Below are 17,885 nucleotides of genomic sequence, written 5' to 3' on the forward strand. Positions count from 1 at the left end.
CTACTTTTGGACCACCCTGTATTATTAGTGATGAGCGAGTATGAATTGTTAACCCTTTCGGCGAGCACGCTTAGGTGCTCGCCAAGTATTTGCGGCGTGTTCGGTATCGATGAAAGTGTCGCCATGGCGGCATGTGTCACATCTGTTATACACCTGTGACACATGCAGGGGTTGCCTATTTGTTAGAGAGCACTGACCTGGACTGGGGTTGCGGAAAGCAATGTGCTCATCGCTACCTAGGAGCAACACAGTATATCAGTTTGGCAAAAAAAAAATCTTTTATTGGGATATTCTTGTTTTATGTAAATAAGTGCACAATTGAAATATTGGTAAATTCTTATACACTTCAGTACATCCATTGTTTCAGTAAAAGGAACCATTCTTTGTTGCATTCAGAAACTGAGACCCTCCTAATCTGGTGTTTATTGCACTTCTGAGAGGGAAGTCTGGAGACGTTTACAGGATAGCGCTTTGTTCTACTGTTGCTGTAAATGCCCGTACAATAAACGTTCAAAGCACCACAATAACTAACTCTTGGTAATGTAGATATAATACACTGCTCAGAAAAATAAAGGGAACACTCAAATAACACATCCTAGATATGAATGAATGAAATATTCTCATTGAATACTTTGTTCTGTACAAAGTTGAATGTGCTGACAACAAAATCACACAAAAATCATCAATGGAAATCAAATTTATTAACCAATGGAGGCCTGAATTTGGAGTCTCCCCCAAAATTAAAGTGGAAAAACAATTTTCCGAGACCCGTAGTGTTTTCATTTTTATGAATATGGGCTGTGTGATGGCTTATTTTTGCCACTGAGATGACATTTTTATTAATACTATTTTGGGGTCAGATACAATGCTTTTATTGCCTCTTATTGCATTTTACTGCAATATTGCGGTGGCCAAAAAAAAAATGTAATTCTGGCCTTTTGATTTTTTTTCCTGTTACGCCGTTTACTGATCTGATTAATTTATTTAATATTTTGATATGTTAGGCATTTCTGAACATAGCAATAATGTGTATTTTTTATTTTCTTTTAATTGTTTTATTATCAATGGGGCGTGATTTGAACAATTTGTTTTTAATTTTTTCTCATTTTTTAAAACTTTTTTTTTCCCGATTTTTCACTGTATTTAATCATCCCCTCAGGGGGACTTGAAGCTGCACTAGTCTGTTTGTGCTATACATAGCAGTGCATCAACGCTGCTATGTATAGCAGAAATCACAATCTCCTATGAACACCAGCTGTGGGTCCGGTTCACAGGAGGATTGTAATGACAGGCACAGAGGTCCTCAGCAGACCCCCAGCTATCATGGCAAACCATCGGCGCCCCCTGATCACGTCACAGGCACGCCAATAGGAGCATGAAATTATGCACTCCCTGCCTACGTGTGTTAAATCCCGCTGTCAGAGATTGACAGCGGGATTTAACAGGTTAACAGCCGCAGGCAGAGCTCCACTCCACCCCCGGCTGTTAAAGGCACATGACGGATAAATAAATCAGCTGTCATGTACGGGGAAAGATGCAGGCTTAGCTTGCACGCTAAGCCCGCATCAAAGGCATGACAAATGACAGAAAAATACATCATATGTTGTGAAGGGATTAAATAAAGGGGCCCCAAATGAGGGACATTAATAAAGAGGCCCAGGATGAAGGATATTAAATAAAGGGCCCCAGGATGGGGGACATTATTACAGCAAGGGGGACAAATACTGTTTGTGGGCCAGGATGGGGAACATAATTATTGTTTGGGGGCCAGTATGAAGGACATAATTACTGTTCGGGGGCTAGAATGAGGAACATTGGCAAGTCTTTGGTGGCAAGTAGTGACACAATTACTGTAGGGGGCAACTATGGGATATTATTACTGCTGTAATATATTTTACTTTTGAAGATACTGTTTTCCATGGGTGGAACAAGACAGAAGTCCTTTCACTTTGCAGGGCAGCACTACGTCACATTTTTTTTTTCATCTGGCGCAGTGCAGAAGTTAAGGAAAAATTGGGGTCTTTGATCTAAAAGCGATCTGTGTGTTACTTTCTGCAGAGACGAGTCCTCGCTGGAAGAGGTGATGGCGGTCTGCGCCAGATGATGAAGAAGAAAAGCGAAGTTGAATTACTTCAACTAGAGACATCACTGGTAAGTCACTGTATTACCTGTACACTTACACTATATACAGAGCTCCTGTGTATAATGTCACTAGTTGTCACGCTGTCTCTGTATACTGGAGGTAGGGGGCCTAAGCTGACCCTAAGCTGGGGCCCTGACTAATCCCTCAACCTGGAGGTACTGTTAAAGGTACAGAGGTCCAGGCCGCCAGCGTAACCCCTACCTCCTGAGGATCCCTGCACCTAAGTAATCTAGTCCTGAGAAGGACCCCGATCACAACAAAAGAGGACAAGTAATAATATGCCCACACACAGTACTTAGACGAACGAGACAGTACAAGGGAAAAACCAAAACCACCTTGCATACAAAAACTACACAACTACAACAGAGGGAACACCAACGGGAAAGGAGATAAATGATAAAGTGAGGAAGGGAAAAACCACTCCAAATACACTTATCTCAGAAACTCCAAATACCACGATCCGCTCTGTAAGTCTGTATGAAATGCTTTCACCGACACTTCCCAAACAGACCAGCAGGCATTTGAAGGAGACTCACTACAGCAGCATTGATTGCAGCTGGGCGAGGCTGGACCTCGTCTAGCACAGAGAGAGAGAGAATTAACTCCCTCACTGCTGAAAACACAAAGCACCAAAAAGTCAGCTGCGAGAAGTCAGGCTGTGTAATCGTGACGATCTTCGTGGCGACACACCCGTGACACTAGTTGTAATCTTAGTGTTATTAATATTGTGGTTTTTATTAACGATCAGTATTGTAGTATTCGGTCACTATGTGGTAATATTATTTAGTCACTATGTGGTGGTAATATGTGGTCTGGCCATGGTGTGGCAGTATTTCTCCCCCGTATGTGGCATTATTGGTCTTGATATACTGGATCATGTTGTGTATGAAGATCACTTGTTCTATCAATAAGGAGAAGATTCTTTATTTACATAAGAGATTAAATATTTGGACGTTTAACCCCTTCCTGACCTGCATGTGTCTTTGTATTCTTCTACGGAGCATTATCATTTAATTTACAAAATATATTCCAAAAATAAGCTTTTATGCCACCATCCAAAGGACCCAGATAATGAATTTTCTATGACTTCCATTTAGATGTAGAAGATGTAGAGCGGCCATTGTGAGGAACAATGCAGGACTGCTTTACCTTTTTCTGGAAGTCCTTCACCACATTGCTGTGATTTTCCATCTCTTCTTTTTGTCTTTATTTTTTTTCTTCTTCGTTTACCTTGCATTTTGTTTTGTCTTACAGCTGAATGAAGGACTCTGAGGCAAGAGTTTCATGTTATTTGGGGGCCTCAAGATTGGGACCCCATACCCTATTTGTAAATGTCTTAATAGCCCTTTAAATTAGATAATTTTCACCCATCACCAGATTTCACAATACAAAGTGCATATATTATTAAAATGATCTTTTAGACCTGATGAGAGCTGATAAAGGGGCCTGGAAGCAGCGAAACCTGTATGTTGCACTATATCAAATAAAGAAGATTCTGCTTCAATACCATTACGAATTCCATTGGTCACTTGTGCCACTATCTGTCTAGAGTTTGCTGTGCCCAACCCCATGTACGCCAGCCCATGTACCTATACCCTGTGGTATTCCCATTCCAGCTTTATTTGGGTGGAATTAACTGAGTGACAAGGACAGCGGCTGCATCATGCTTCCAACCAATGCATACCATGGAGTTGTGCCCATTGCAGCAGAACTCCATAAGATGAACGCCCCTACCCTACTTTGACTCTTGTCCTATTGCTCTTACGTACTCATGCCATGTGTGCCTTTTTACTGGTTTGTCTTTTTTGCCTTCTGAATTTAGACCTGATGAGGCTTGTGTGAGCGTTTTCTAAGTCCAGTTGTAGAGTGGTGGACTGAATGAGTCCAAGAGCATCAATGTCCACCCACCCAGCCCCACTGACAATTGAGCAGTGTAAGCTACCAACAGGGATGAGCGACACTGAGGAGATGTCAATCAGACTAGGTGGGCTGAGATCATCATCAGCTCTTAGCATACGTACTAAATAGATAGATAACTAAGTGTAATGAAAAATCTGTTGAGAGATCTGCTTCAAAACAAGATTATGTTTCGTGCCTTATAAAATATTTTCCCAATGAATGATTTTTGTACTCCATACACGTATACATAGATTCATACATTTATCTTTGTCGTGGTATACATTTTGGATAGGTAAGCTTTCCAAATCTGCACTGACTTCTTAAGGCATAAGCCATTTTATACTCATAGTTTTCATATCCAGATTTACATAGGAAATCCACAATCTCTCCGTGTAAGAAAAAATTGCTATCAAAGTTCCATTTCAAACGCACGTGGCTTCTGTCCATCTCCTCTGTGGATATAACACACGGTTCTGTAATCATAGGGGAAAAAAAAGCATATTCAAGACTTTCTAGATTTTAATGTAATACAAAGGGAAACATTAATTATGCAACACCTATAAAATTATAGAATAAAAAAAATAGATACCCTACAGTAAGTAAATAAGTTCTATTAATACATGTAAAAACATAGGGTACTTGGTTAACACTATTTTGATCCAAAGACTGTAAAAACCATCCCGCCGTGACATGGTGTAGTCAATCAGGATAACTCTAATGAATCCCCTCGCTATGTGCCAGTAGGTCTCAAAATAGAGGAAGGCTGAACAGGGCCTCGTCCTGACTATTTTTATCTTTCCACAGGCATGTGGAAAACAATATACAAGTAGTGATAATACATGTAAAAAACATAGGGTACATAGTTGACACTATTTTTGATTAAAATAGCATAAAAGCCATCCCACCACGACAAGGTGTACCCAATCAGGATGGACCCTAACTCTAGTGAATCACCTCACTGTCTTCTACCAGCCAGCCTCAAAATAGACAATGGGCCAACTGGGCCTGGCTGTGCTTTGCACCGTCCTGTGGAAAGCTAATTAGACAAGGTGCACAGCCCAAAGGCAGGTGCAAAACACAGTCACCTCCTGGTCCTGCTATGCCCCCTGTCTATTTTGAGGCCAACTGGCACATAGTGAAGTGAGTCTCTGGAGTTAGGGTCATCCTGACTGGGTACACCTTGTGGTGGGATGACTTTCACACGCGTTAAATGAAAAGTGTCAACTAAGTACCATATGTTTTTTACATGTATTACTACCATTTATTTGCTTACTGCAGGGTATCTATTTATTGTTTTTAGTATAGATTGTACATGTTAAAGGCTGCAATGTGAATATGCACTTACACATTGCTCTTATACTAACAAGAATGCTAGCCTATAAAATTCTGGCAATTGGTTAAAACATAACCACGCAATACTTACTTACCCTTTTAAATTCCCCACTGCTTCAGAGGTATTAGTACCCTGATTCCAGAGGGAGACACCCTGATTCCAGCGATGTATCACTTACTTTACTGGGTGCTTCACTTTTGAAAAACTGTTTTACCTGCCTCAGATCTACCACTGTGCATAGGCTGAAAGCTGCTAATCAGTGGTGGTGGTGGGGTTATAAAGAGCTCATGAATATGGAGGACTACATGGCCGCAGATTTACTAGTCCTCTAGTGATAATCTCCTGTTGATAAAACTGACCTTCTGAAAACTACAGCAAGCAACACAGTAAATGATATGTTCCTTAAATCAGGGTCTCTGTCTCTACATCATGCTGCTCTCAGATTAGGAAGAAAAAAAACTGGTGACATTCCTTTTAGGACCAGAAAAACCCTTTAATCTCTTGCCATATATCAAATGAGATTTAGAAGTCTTAAAGTACAGTGACTGTTTAAGTGTATAGCTCCTTAGTGACTCAACTAATTTTAGCCTTAGTCTTGAGGATCAGTCAAATGATTTCCTCTCTGTGTTCCTGCAGTTATTTTTTTTTTAATTTTCATAATTTAATGTATCTGTATGATACCTTGTCGTTTGCGGAGCAAACTAATGTAATTTTACAGTACACGTGTTATTAACCATTAATATTTTTAGTAGGGCAATAGAGAAAACAGGTTCGCCATTGCTTTTTTTTCTTAATGAATTTTTACGGTGTTCTTCATGTGATATATATAACTTGTTAATGTTCTTTTATGAGTTGCTACAATTACAGCAATACCAAGTTTCTATAGTTCTTTAAATGACTACATTTGCACAATAGAAACAGAATTGGTTTTTTTTATGCTGCATTACAAGGCCCATAACCATTGTTAGTTGTTTTGTTGCAGAACTGTGGTTTTCGTTGGAAGTAAATTTCAGGTTACATACAACAGTTAGATTTATTTTTATTCCTGTTTTGGGAAGGAAAAATGAACAGAACACAGCTATTGTTTTTTTTTACTATGCGGTATAAAGAACATCAAATTGTATAGTAATAGATGTCATAGATGGACCTACCAATTATGAGTAGTCTACATTTTTTCTTACGTTTTACGACAATAAAACATTTTTTAGGTGAAAAGATTTGATGTTAGTTTGTCTTTTTGTTAACTTAGGTTTTCTCTGAAGTGTACTTGTCCCTTTGGATAAATCAGGGTCTTGTAGAACTCATCCCCTACAACAAGTTAAAATGGCTTTTTGAGCATAAATCAGGCTAGTATTTCCAAGGCATTTGTTTTCATGTAGTATTTCCAAGTATCTGTCCTGATTACCATAAACTTTTAATTTCCATTCATTATATTTCGTTAGCATTATGCGGCACTATAGAAGCTGAGAATTTCTTTTCCTCACTTCCCACCATTGTCTTCTTCCTTATCTGCCCCAGACTTAAAACTGTCCTATTTTATGCCTATATGTAGTTTGACAGACAGAAGATAAGGATCAGAGAGTCAAAATCCTGCCCTACTCCCAACTGTTGCGGTTCCCCATGCGCTGTGCTTGGAAAAACAGTAATGACTTCTTCCACTTGCCTGAGCACCTTTCTGGATATGAAATATGGGGTTAACTTTCTCAAACATTTTGGATGCTATCTATTGTATTAATTTGAGCATTAAAGCTACCATGTCACCATCTTGTTGCTGATTTTTCATTGCATTTGTGAGTACAGAGTACAGAGCTCAATACTCAAAAGAGTATAGATGGTTGTAAAACACACCTAAAAGGAAAGAGTATATGCTATAAATACTCAATATCAAAGAGTGTATAGCACTAACCAAACATTCATGATATTGTCTTGTGTCTCATGGTATTATATCTGGGTGCACAAAATAATACTTTACCTATACAAGTTGGGGGAGATCCCCAGTGCCCATCAGAGCAGTGAATCGTACTGTGGCCATTCAAGAAGTGATGTTCTGAACAATGGTACACAATCGCCGAGCCAGATTCATACATCGGTTGTGAGAAGTTATCTGCACTGTGCTCTACTTTAGGAGGAGGACCACAAGATTTCAATGATTCTAGGCAGGGAAAAAGAGATTAGTGTAAGCCAGATCACCAGTGTAACATTGAGGGATAATGAATATGTAGTTTATGTTATACCTTTCTTTTTGCAGGAAGGATACTGAATCTGACCATTTTTGCAGAGTCCTTTAACTTCAGTGTACATCGGCAGCTCAAAACCTTCCATGCACTGAAATTCTACCATATCACCGTGTAAAAATTTTGAGTGTAGGTCTGAACTCCATTGAAGCTCCAAATTTCTCTCTTTGATGTCAGCCACAGTCAGGGTGCAGGGCTCTACAGAGTGCGAAATACATGTGTGGTATAGGAAAACATTGTATATTCATGTAACATTCCAGTCTACATGTATAGGTCATACGAGATCAAAAACATTACACTTGACTCCGATTATATAATTAGATGCATATTTTTTAACTAGATGGTGGCCCGATTTGAACGCATCGGGTATTCTAGAATAGGTATGCGGCCGACGGGGCGCAATTAGCAGAGCGGCGTTTAAATTTGGCGCCCAAATCGCTGATTGGTCGCGTTCTGCAACTGCGACCAATCAGCAAAGCGGTATTTAAATTTGGCGGCAATATCTGTGATTGGTCGCGGGCGGCGGCCGCGACCAATCTGCGAACCGTGTTAGTGAGGACTGGAGAGCGTGTTTAAATTTGGCACCAAAATCGCTGATTAGTCTCGACCAATCAGCAGAGCGGTGTTTAAATTTGGCGCCAATACTGCTGATTGGTCGCGGCCGCCGACCGCGACCAATCAGCAGAGCGGGGTTTAAATTTGGCCCCAAAGTCGCTGATTAGTCGCGTCTGACGGCCGCGACCAATCAGCAGAGCGGGGTTTAAATTTGGCCCCAAAGTCGCTGATTAGTCGCGTCTGACGGGCCCGACCGATCAGCGATTTTGGTGCAAAATTTAAACAACGCTCTGTTGATTGGTCGCGGCCGTCGGACGCGACTAATCAGCGACTTTGGGGCCAAATTTAAACCCCGCTCTGCATCGCTCTGCTAATTGGTCGCGGTCGCCGGCCTCGACCAATCAACAGAGCGTTGTTTAAATTTGGCGCCAATCTCGCTGATTAGTCGCGACCGCGACCAATCAGCAAAGAGGTGTCTAAATTTGGCGACAATACTGCTGATTGGTCGCGGCCGGCGACCAATCAGCAGAGCGATGCAGAGCGGTGTTTAAATTTGGCGCCAATACTGCTGATTGATCTCGGCCAGCGACCGCGATCAATCAGCAGAGCGTTGTTTAAATTTGGCGCCAATCTCGCTGATTGGACGCGTCTGGCGTCCGCGACCAATCAGCAGAGCGTTGTTTAAATTTGGCGCCAAGCTCGCTGATTGGTCGCGGCTGGTGTCCGCGACCAATTAGCACAGCAGTGTTTAAATGTGGCGGCAAGATCGGTGATTGGTCGCGGCCGCTATTTAAATGTGGCGCCCAAATCGGTGATTGGTCGCGGGCAGCGGCCGCGACCAATCAGCAGAGCGGTGTTTAACTTTAGCGCCAAGATCACTGATTGGTCGCGTGCGGAGAGCGCGACCAATCAGCGAATCGTATTGGTGAGGAGCGGGGAGCAGAATCGTATTAGTGAGGACCGGGGAGCGCCGCTGCCTGTGCGGCTACTTCCGCTGCGAGAACCCGGGACATGAGCGACTGCTCGCAGCAGAAGTATCCCGACCCGCAGCGCCGCTCCCCGGTACTCCCTTCACACCCTAACCGCTGATGTCCCCACAGTATTCGCATGGTGTTACAAAGGTCCGGACATTTGTGTTAAAAATCGCTGATTGGTCGCTGGCGCTGCCCGCGACCAATCACCGATTTGGGCGCCAAATTTAAATATCGGCCGCGACCAATCACCGATCTTGGCTCCACATTTAAACACCGCTGTGCTGATTGGTCGCCGACGCTGGGCGCGACCAATCACCGATTTTGGCGCCACATTTAAATAGCGTCCGCGACCAATCAGTACAGCGGTGTTTAAATGTGGAGCCAAGATCGGTGATTGGTCGCGGCTAGTGTTGAGCGATACCTTCCGATATCGGGAAATATCGGATCGGACAGATACCGAAAAAGTATCGGATATCGCCGATTCCAATACCGGAAACCAATGCAAGTCAATGGGACAGAAATATCGGAATGAAAATAAACCCTTTCTTTCCTTGTAGGTTAATTCTACATGAAGGAAAACAACTAAGAATAATGTAGAATGTATTGGGGGAGGTGGGGGAGACAATAAAGGCATAGAGGTTTAGCCCAATCAAATGGAATAGCAGGAATTAATATTTTTTTTAAGACGTTCTGAGTTACGGAAATATTGACTATGTTAAGTATTTTTATATTTTGACAGATATTTATGTTTCACTACTTCCATGCTCTTCACCTTCTTTTTTACTTCTCCCACACTTTCTCCTTCATCATCCTCAGCATCTTTTTCATCCTCTTCTTCTTCACCTTCTTCGTATTATTCTTTTTTTTTACATTCTTCATATTCTACTTCTTCATCATCTTCATATTCTTCTTCTTCATCATATTCTTATTTGTGACAGGCATTCCTGTAGTTGTTATCTATAAAAGGTTGGACATTACACCTTTCGTTCTGCCCGTCACAAAAGATTTACAACAGGATTTGTCCGCGTTCAGTTTGGCCTGCAGCAGCAGGTCTTTTCCAGGGGCACCACGAGGAGGAACGGACTCACCCCCATACACTGCTTAGTCATCTTCTGCTTATAATTTAGATATTATCTTTTGCTCTGATTTTTAGTCTTATGCTTAATGTTCTTTTTGTTCTGCAGCTTCTTGTATTTCTGCTTCTTGGTTTTCTGTCTCTTGTTCTTCTGTATCTTGGTGCTTGTCTTCTCTTCTTTGTCCTCTTGGTCAACTTCTTCAGGGTCATCTTCTTGGTCTTCTTCGGGGTGGTCTTCGGGGTCCTTGTCTTCTTCGGGTTGGTCTTCTGGGTCCTCGTCTTCAGGGTCCTCGTCTTCTTCTGGGTGGTCTTCAGGGTCCTCGTCTTCTTCGGGGTGGTCTTCAGGGTCCTCGTCTTCGGGGTGGTCTTCAGGGTCCTCGTCTTCTTCGGGGTGGTCTTCAGGGTCCTAGTCTTCTTCGGGGTGGTCTTCAGGGTCCTCGTCTTCTTCGGGGTGGTCTTCAGGGTCCTCGTCTTCAGGGTCGTTGTCTTCGGGGTCCTCGTCTTCTTAGGGTTGGTCTTCAGGGTCCTCGTCAGGGAGATCCAGAGTGATTACCAAGAACCATTTCAAAAAGCTTGAACTTGGAAATGTAGCAGAAGGTACAAGAAAGCTGAGGAACTACCGAGAACCAGCTGACGGTACTGGAACCCGGATGGGTAGTAGAAGGTACAAGAGCCAATGGAACTGCCGAAGACCAGCTGACGGTACTGGAACTCGGTTACTAAGCAGGAGGTACCTGTGCCAGAAAGCACTACCAAGGACCAGCAGACGTTGGTGGAACTTGGATACCGAGAAGGAGGCACCTAATCCAAAGGCACTGCCGAGAACCAGCTGACGGTACTGGAACCCGGATGGGTAGCAGAAGGTACCCATGTAAAAAAAAGTTCACGGCCGCGAGCCGGCTGCAGTTACCAAAACCCACAGTCCTACAGGGGGTGCTTGTCCTATTGGCACTATGGAACCAGCCTTCATTGCCTGATCCCGCAGCCCACATAGGAGTCACCTAAACTGCAGGCACCATAGAGTCGGCTAACCCAACCGCAACACGACAGGACAACGCATTGGAGGCAAAGTGACGTTGACACTACCCGGAAACAGCTGGCGTGCTGGAACCAGGCTGGGCAGGAGGGAGTACCCGTGCCAAAGTCACTGCCGAGAACCAGCTGACGGTACTGGAACCCGGATGGGTAGTAGAAGGTACAAGAGCAAATGGAACTACCGAGGACCAGCTGACGGTACTGGAACCCGGATGGGTAGCAGAAGGTACAAGAGCCAATGGAACTGCCGAAGACCAGCTGACGGTACTGGAACTCGGTTACTAAGCAGGAGGTACCTGTGCCAGAAAGCACTACCAAGGACCAGCAGACGTTGGTGGAACTTGGATACCGAGAAGGAGGCACCTAATCCAAAGGCACTGCCGAGAACCAGCTGACGGTACTGGAACCCGGATGGGTAGCAGAAGGTACCCATGTAAAAAAAAGTTCAAGGCCGCGAGCCGGCCGCAGTTACCAAAACCCACAGTCCTACAGGGGGTGCTTGTCCTATAGGCACTATGGAACCAGCCTTCATTGCCAGATCCCGCAGCCCACATAGGAGTCACCTAAACTGCAGGCACCATAGAGTCGGCTAACCCGACCGCAACACGACAGGACAACGCATTGGAGGCAAAGTGACGTTGACACTACCCGGAAACAGCTGGCATGCTGGAACCAGGCTGGGCAGGAGGGAGCACCCGTGCAAAAGACACTGCCGAGAACCAGCTGACGGTACTGGAACCCAGATGGGTAGTAGAAGGTACAAGAGCCAATGGAACTGCCGAAGACCAGCTGACGGTACTGGAACTCAGTTACTAAGCAGGAGGTACCTGTGCCAGAAAGCACTACCAAGGACCAGCAGACGTTGGTGGAACTTGGATACCGAGAAGGAGGCACCTAATCCAAAGGCACTGCCGAGAACCAGCTGACGGTACTGGAACCCGGATGGGTAGCAGAAGGTACAAAAGCCAATGGAACTGCCGAAGACCAGCTGACGGTACTGGAACTCGGTTACTAAGCAGGAGGTACCTGTGCCAGAAAGCACTACCAAGAACCAGCAGACGTTGGTGGAACTTGGATACCGAGAAGGAGGCACCTAATCCAAAGGCACTGCCGAGAACCAGCTGACGGTACTGGAACCCGGATGGGTAGTAGAAGGTACAAGAGCAAATGGAACTACCGAGAACCAGCTGGCGGTGCTGGAACCCAGGGTAAATACTAAAAACAGAGTGGAGCCAGAGGTGTATTTGGAGGAGGTTTTAAATCAGTAGTACAGTGGATGTGGACAGAGCAGGAGAATTTGCCGTCCGCACAGCAGGGGAACAACTGACGTTACTGAACCCAATAACACGGTAGCAAGTGTTGACTGTGCAGACGGCACTTCCGAGCGCCAACTGGCGGTGTTGGAGCTCAGGGATAATACTGAAAACAGAGGAGCCAGAGGTGTAATTGGAGCAACTTTAAAATCTGTAGTAGTGAGAATGTGGACAGAGCAGGAGAAATTGCCGTCCGCACAGCTGGGGAACAGCTGACGTTACCGAACCCCAATAACATGGCAGCAAGTGTTGACTGTGCAGACGGCACTTCCGAGCGCCAACTGGCGGTGTTGGAGCTCAGGGATAATACTGAAAACAGAGGAGCCAGAGGTGTATTTGGAGGAGGTTTTAAATCAGTAGTACAGTGGATGTGGACAGAGCAGGAGAAATTGCCGTCCGCACAGCAGGGGAACAGCTGACGTTACTGAACCCCAATGACACGGCAGCAAGTGTTGACTGTGCAGACGGCACTTCCGAGCGCCAACTGGCGGTGTTGGAGCTCAGGGATAATACTGAAAACAGAGGAGCCAGAGGTGTAATTGGAGCAACTTTAAAATCTGTAGTAGTGAGAATGTGGACAGAGCAGGAGAAATTGCCGTCCGCACAGCAGGGGAACAGCTGACGTTACCGAACCCCAATAACATGGCAGCAAGTGTTGACTGTGCAGACGGCACTTCCGAGCGCCAACTGGCGGTGTTGGAGCTCAGGGATAATACTGAAAACAGAGGAGCCAGAGGTGTAATTGGAGCAACTTTAAAATCTGTAGTAGTGAGAATGTGGACAGAGCAGGAGAAATTGCCGTCCGCACAGCAGGGGAACAGCTGACGTTACTGAACCCCAATGACACGGCAGCAAGTGTTGACTGTGCAGACGGCACTTCCGAGCGCCAACTGGCGGTGTTGGAGCTCAGGGATAATACTGAAAACAGAGGAGCCAGAGGTGTAATTGGAGCAACTTTAAAATCTGTAGTAGTGAGAATGTGGACAGAGCAGGAGAAATTGCCGTCCGCACAGCAGGGGAACAGCTGACGTTACTGAACCCCAATGACACGGCAGCAAGTGTTGACTGTGCAGACGGCACTTCCGAGCGCCAACTGGCGGTGTTGGAGCTCAGGGATAATACTGAAAACAGAGGAGCCAGAGGTGTAATTGGAGCAACTTTAAAATCTGTAGTAGTGAGAATGTGGACAGAGCAGGAGAAATTGCCGTCCGCACAGCAGGGGAACAGCTGACGTTACTGAACCCCAATGACACGGCAGCAAGTGTTGACTGTGCAGACGGCACTTCCGAGCGCCAACTGGCGGTGTTGGAGCTCAGGGATAATACTGAAAACAGAGGAGCCAGAGGTGTAATTGGAGCAACTTTAAAATCTGTAGTAGTGAGAATGTGGACAGAGCAGGAGAAATTGCCGTCCGCACAGCAGGGGAACAGCTGACGTTACTGAACCCCAATGACACGGCAGCAAGTGTTGACTGTGCAGACGGCACTTCCGAGCGCCAACTGGCGGTGTTGGAGCTCAGGGATTACAGTTCAGGTGGTAGAAACATGAACAGAACAGGAGACCTGGATACTTTTGCCAACAATTATTTATTCTGGAAGAGGACTGGCAAATTCATGAGAGATCCAGGCCTTGTTCATTTTGAGAAAAGTAAGTCGGTCAACGTTATCGGAGGATAGTCGCATGCGGCGGTCTGTTAGTACACCACCTGCGGCACTAAAGACGCGTTCCGATAATACACTAGCAGCAGGGCAAGCTAGCACCTCCAATGCATACTGACTTAGCTCTGGCCATGTATCTAGCTTACAGACCCAAAACTTGAAGGGAGAAGAGCCGTCTGGGAGTATACTAAGAGGGCAAGACATGTAGTCTGTCACCATCTGACGGAAACGTTGCCTCCTGCTGACTGGAGCCGTCTGTGATGGTGTAGACATTTGTGGCGGCGGGGACACAAAACTTTGCCACATTTCGGCCATACTGGTCTTGCCTTGTGCTGAGGCGCTGCTTCTGCTCCCTCTTTGTGCAGAGCTTCCTCCACTGCCTCGACGCACTGAGCTGCTTTGTAAAGCACTAGCAGCACTGCTCTCGGTTGGAATGGAGAACATGATGGAATGCACCAGTGCGTCTTGGTACTCCCGCATTTTACGCTCCGGTTCAACGGTGTTATGAGGCTTTGTAAGTTGTCCCGGTAGCGAGGATCTAGGAGGGTGGACACCCAATAATCAGCCGTGTTGAGAATGTGGGCGATGCGGCGGTCGTTTCTCAGGCACTGCAGCATGAAATCAACCATGTGCTGCAGACTGCCAACTGGCCAAGAAACGCTGTCCCCTGCTTGAGGCGTGATCTCTGCCTGCTCTGCATCACCCCACCCTCGCTCTAGATACTGACTACTAGAGCATTGTGTACCTCCCTCCTCTGGACAGATGTCTTCCTCATCCATTGACTCCTCCTCATCCTCCTCACAAAGTGTCCCCTGCTTAGGCCTTTGTGAGGAACCACGTTGCGCAGACTGTAGAGAAGCAGATGGCATTTGTGACTCCTCATCCTCCACCTCTTCCAAAACCTCGTCCCTTAGTGCTTGCAGTGTTTTTTCAAGCAGGCAGATAAGGGGGATAGTCATGCTGACTAGTGCATCATCTGCACTCGCCATCCGCGTGGAATAATCGAAGGCACGCAAAACTTGGCAAATGTCCTTCATAGAGGCCCACTCAGTGGTGGTGAAGTGTGAACGGCGCGCACTGCGACTTGTTTGCGCCTGCTGCAGCTGGTACTCCATTACTGCTGCCTGCTGCTCACACAACCTCTCCAACATATGTAACGTTGAATTCCACCTGGTGGGTAGGTCACACATGATGCGATGTTCCGGAAGACGTAATCGGCGCTGCAGAGCTGCAATGCGTGATCTTGCATTGCTGGAACGCCGCAAGTGAGCGCACTCTATGCGGACCTTGTGAAGCAGTGCATCAAGATCCGGATAGTCCCTCAAAAAACTCTGCACGACCAAGTTGAGCACATGTGCCAGACATGGGATGTGAGTGAGGTTGCCTAGGCCCAGAGCTGCCACCAGATTTCGGCCATTGCCACACACTACCATGCCTAGCTGGAGATTCGCTGGCACAAACCACACGTCGCTCTGCTGCTTGATGGCATTCCAGAGCTCCTGCGCTGTGTTGCTTCGATTCCCCAAAGAAATTAATTTTAATACGGCCTGTTGACGTTTGGCCACGCCTGTGCTCATATTGGTCACCATAACAGGTAACCGTTCACGGGTCGATGTGGAGGTAGACCGTGACGGCTCCTGCAGCGCTGATTCAGAGGAACTGGAGTATGAGGAGCAGTCAATGTGTACAGACTGGATTCCTGCAATCCTTGGAGTTGGCAGAACACGTACAGCGCCACTCTCAAGATCTGTACCCGGCTCCACAACATTTACCCAATGGGCAGTGAGGGAAAGGTATCGTCCCTGTCCATGCATCGGTGGTCAGGTGGACCTTGCTACTGACGGCGTTTTGTAGCGCATGTTTAATTTTTCCCTCCACATGATGTTGCAGGGCAGGGACGGCTTGCCTGCTGAAATAAAATCGTCTGGGCACGTTGTATTGTGGGACTGCCAATGCCATAAAGTTACGGAATGTGTCAGTCTCCACCAGCCTGAATGATTGCATTTCAAGGGCCAGTAGTTTAGCAATGCCAGCATTCAGAGCCTGTGCTCGGGGGTGGTTTGCCGAGTATGGGTGCCTTTTCTCCCATGCCTGTGCTAACGATGGCTGTAGACTGGCCTGGGAGTGTGAGGATGACTGGGAAAGTGGTGCTGTGGGTGGAATTACACTGTGTCTCTGTACAACAGTGCCAGAGATTCTTCCATGGCGATCCTGTGAGGAAGCCGAACCAGCTGTGTGTGAGCTGGAGGAAGAGGCTACAACACGAGCTGAAGAGGTGGTAGGTGGCGCTGTAGGTTGGCCTAGGTCTTCAGTGTGTTTTTGTAACTCCACCACGTGCTTGGTCCGCACATGTTTCCACATATTTGTGGTATTGAGGTTGCTGACACTTTTCCCTCTTTTCACCTTCTGATTACACAGCTTGCATTTGACAAAGCAAATGTCATCTGCAACTGTGTCAAAAAAGGACCAGGCACTGCAAGTCTTGGGAGCGCCCGCTTTGGATTTTGGAAGAGCCATGCTCCTAATGGGTGCCGAAGTGGAGGCTACAGGCAACCAAGTCTGCCCCCTCCCTCTCCCTCCTTTTTGGGCTGTTCGGGGAATCTCTTCCTCAGAGCTGCTCCCACCACCTTCCTGTCCCTCACGCCATGATGGATCAAGGACCTCATCATCTACACCACCCTCTTCAAACAACTGCTTCTCCTGGGTAGTCTCGACAGCACAGTACGCACCAGAAAGTGGCACCTGAGTCTCATCATCAGATGCGTACTGAGGTGTGCTGCTGACCATAGGCACTGGCCCACCCGCCTCTTCAGATTCAGAGACACAAAACGGTTGCGCATCACTGCATACTACCTCTTCTTCAAATTCTCGAATTCTGCTTGGCTGGCCCCCTCTTTCCAAGCCAAGAGATTCAGAGAACAGAAGTAGAGATGGCACCTGTCCAGGGCTCTCTGACTGCCTGGGCAATTTGGCAGGTGGTGAAGAGACAGATGGGTGCTCTTCAGTGCTCAGGACCTGAGAGGATCTGGAACTAATTGAAGTCGATGCGTTAGCTGCCATCCATCCGACAACGGCTTCAATTTGGTCCTCCCGCAGCAGTGGGGTACGGCTAGCTCCTACAAAGCTGCGCATAAAGGACTGTTCCCTGGTAAAACTGGGGGATGCTGAGTCACTGGTGCCCGCAGCAGGCACAGAATCCCCACGTCCTCTCCCTGCAGGCACAGAATCGTCACGTCCTCTCCCTGCAGAAACTCCACGCCCACGACCACATGCCTTACTCCCTGCCTTACTCCCTGCCTTCTTCATCTTGGTAGACTGATAAAGATAGGCAGAAAAGTACTAAGGGCTTAGTGTGCTTATTCCTGAACAGCTGCTAACAGGTATAAGAAACACTAATTTTATAAAGTGTGGACTAGACTTTAATATGAGCTAATGTGGCCTACACAACTGTAAAGTGGAGTGTTTGGTGAACTTTATTTAGGTTTTTTTTTGTCACAAAAAGACACTGGATGTGCCTAAAGATGTAATAACGATAGTATCACAAACTTTTTGTAGCTATTACAATGTAGGAAGGTAACCTACAATGCAATAGATGAGGCTGCAAAAAATAGGCTAATACTAATCTGGCTGGGGCTGCAGGGCCCAATGCTGCAGAAAGGCTCCTCT

At 46.1% G+C, this 17,885-nt stretch overlaps 1 protein-coding gene across 1 annotated transcript in view; it reads right to left on the reverse strand.

Moving 5' to 3' along the window:
* Positions 1-259: 259 nt before the first annotated feature.
* The window catches only part of LOC141156677 (coagulation factor XIII B chain-like), a 101,800-nt gene continuing 84,174 nt past the window's right edge, over positions 260-17,885 (reverse strand). Inside the window, exons 9-11 of the mRNA XM_073642916.1 lie at positions 7,610-7,807; positions 7,348-7,527; positions 260-4,515 (exon numbers count right to left, since the gene is read on the reverse strand). Coding sequence (XP_073499017.1) covers positions 4,304-4,515; positions 7,348-7,527; positions 7,610-7,807 — 590 coding nt within the window. The 3' untranslated portion in view covers positions 260-4,303. The remainder of the gene's footprint in view (positions 4,516-7,347; positions 7,528-7,609; positions 7,808-17,885) is intronic.

This window comes from Phyllobates terribilis, unplaced genomic scaffold, assembly GCF_046119375.1.
Source record: "Phyllobates terribilis strain yellow unplaced genomic scaffold, ASM4611937v1 Scaffold_8__6_contigs__length_399053987, whole genome shotgun sequence".
Lineage (NCBI taxonomy): Eukaryota > Metazoa > Chordata > Amphibia > Anura > Dendrobatidae > Phyllobates > Phyllobates terribilis.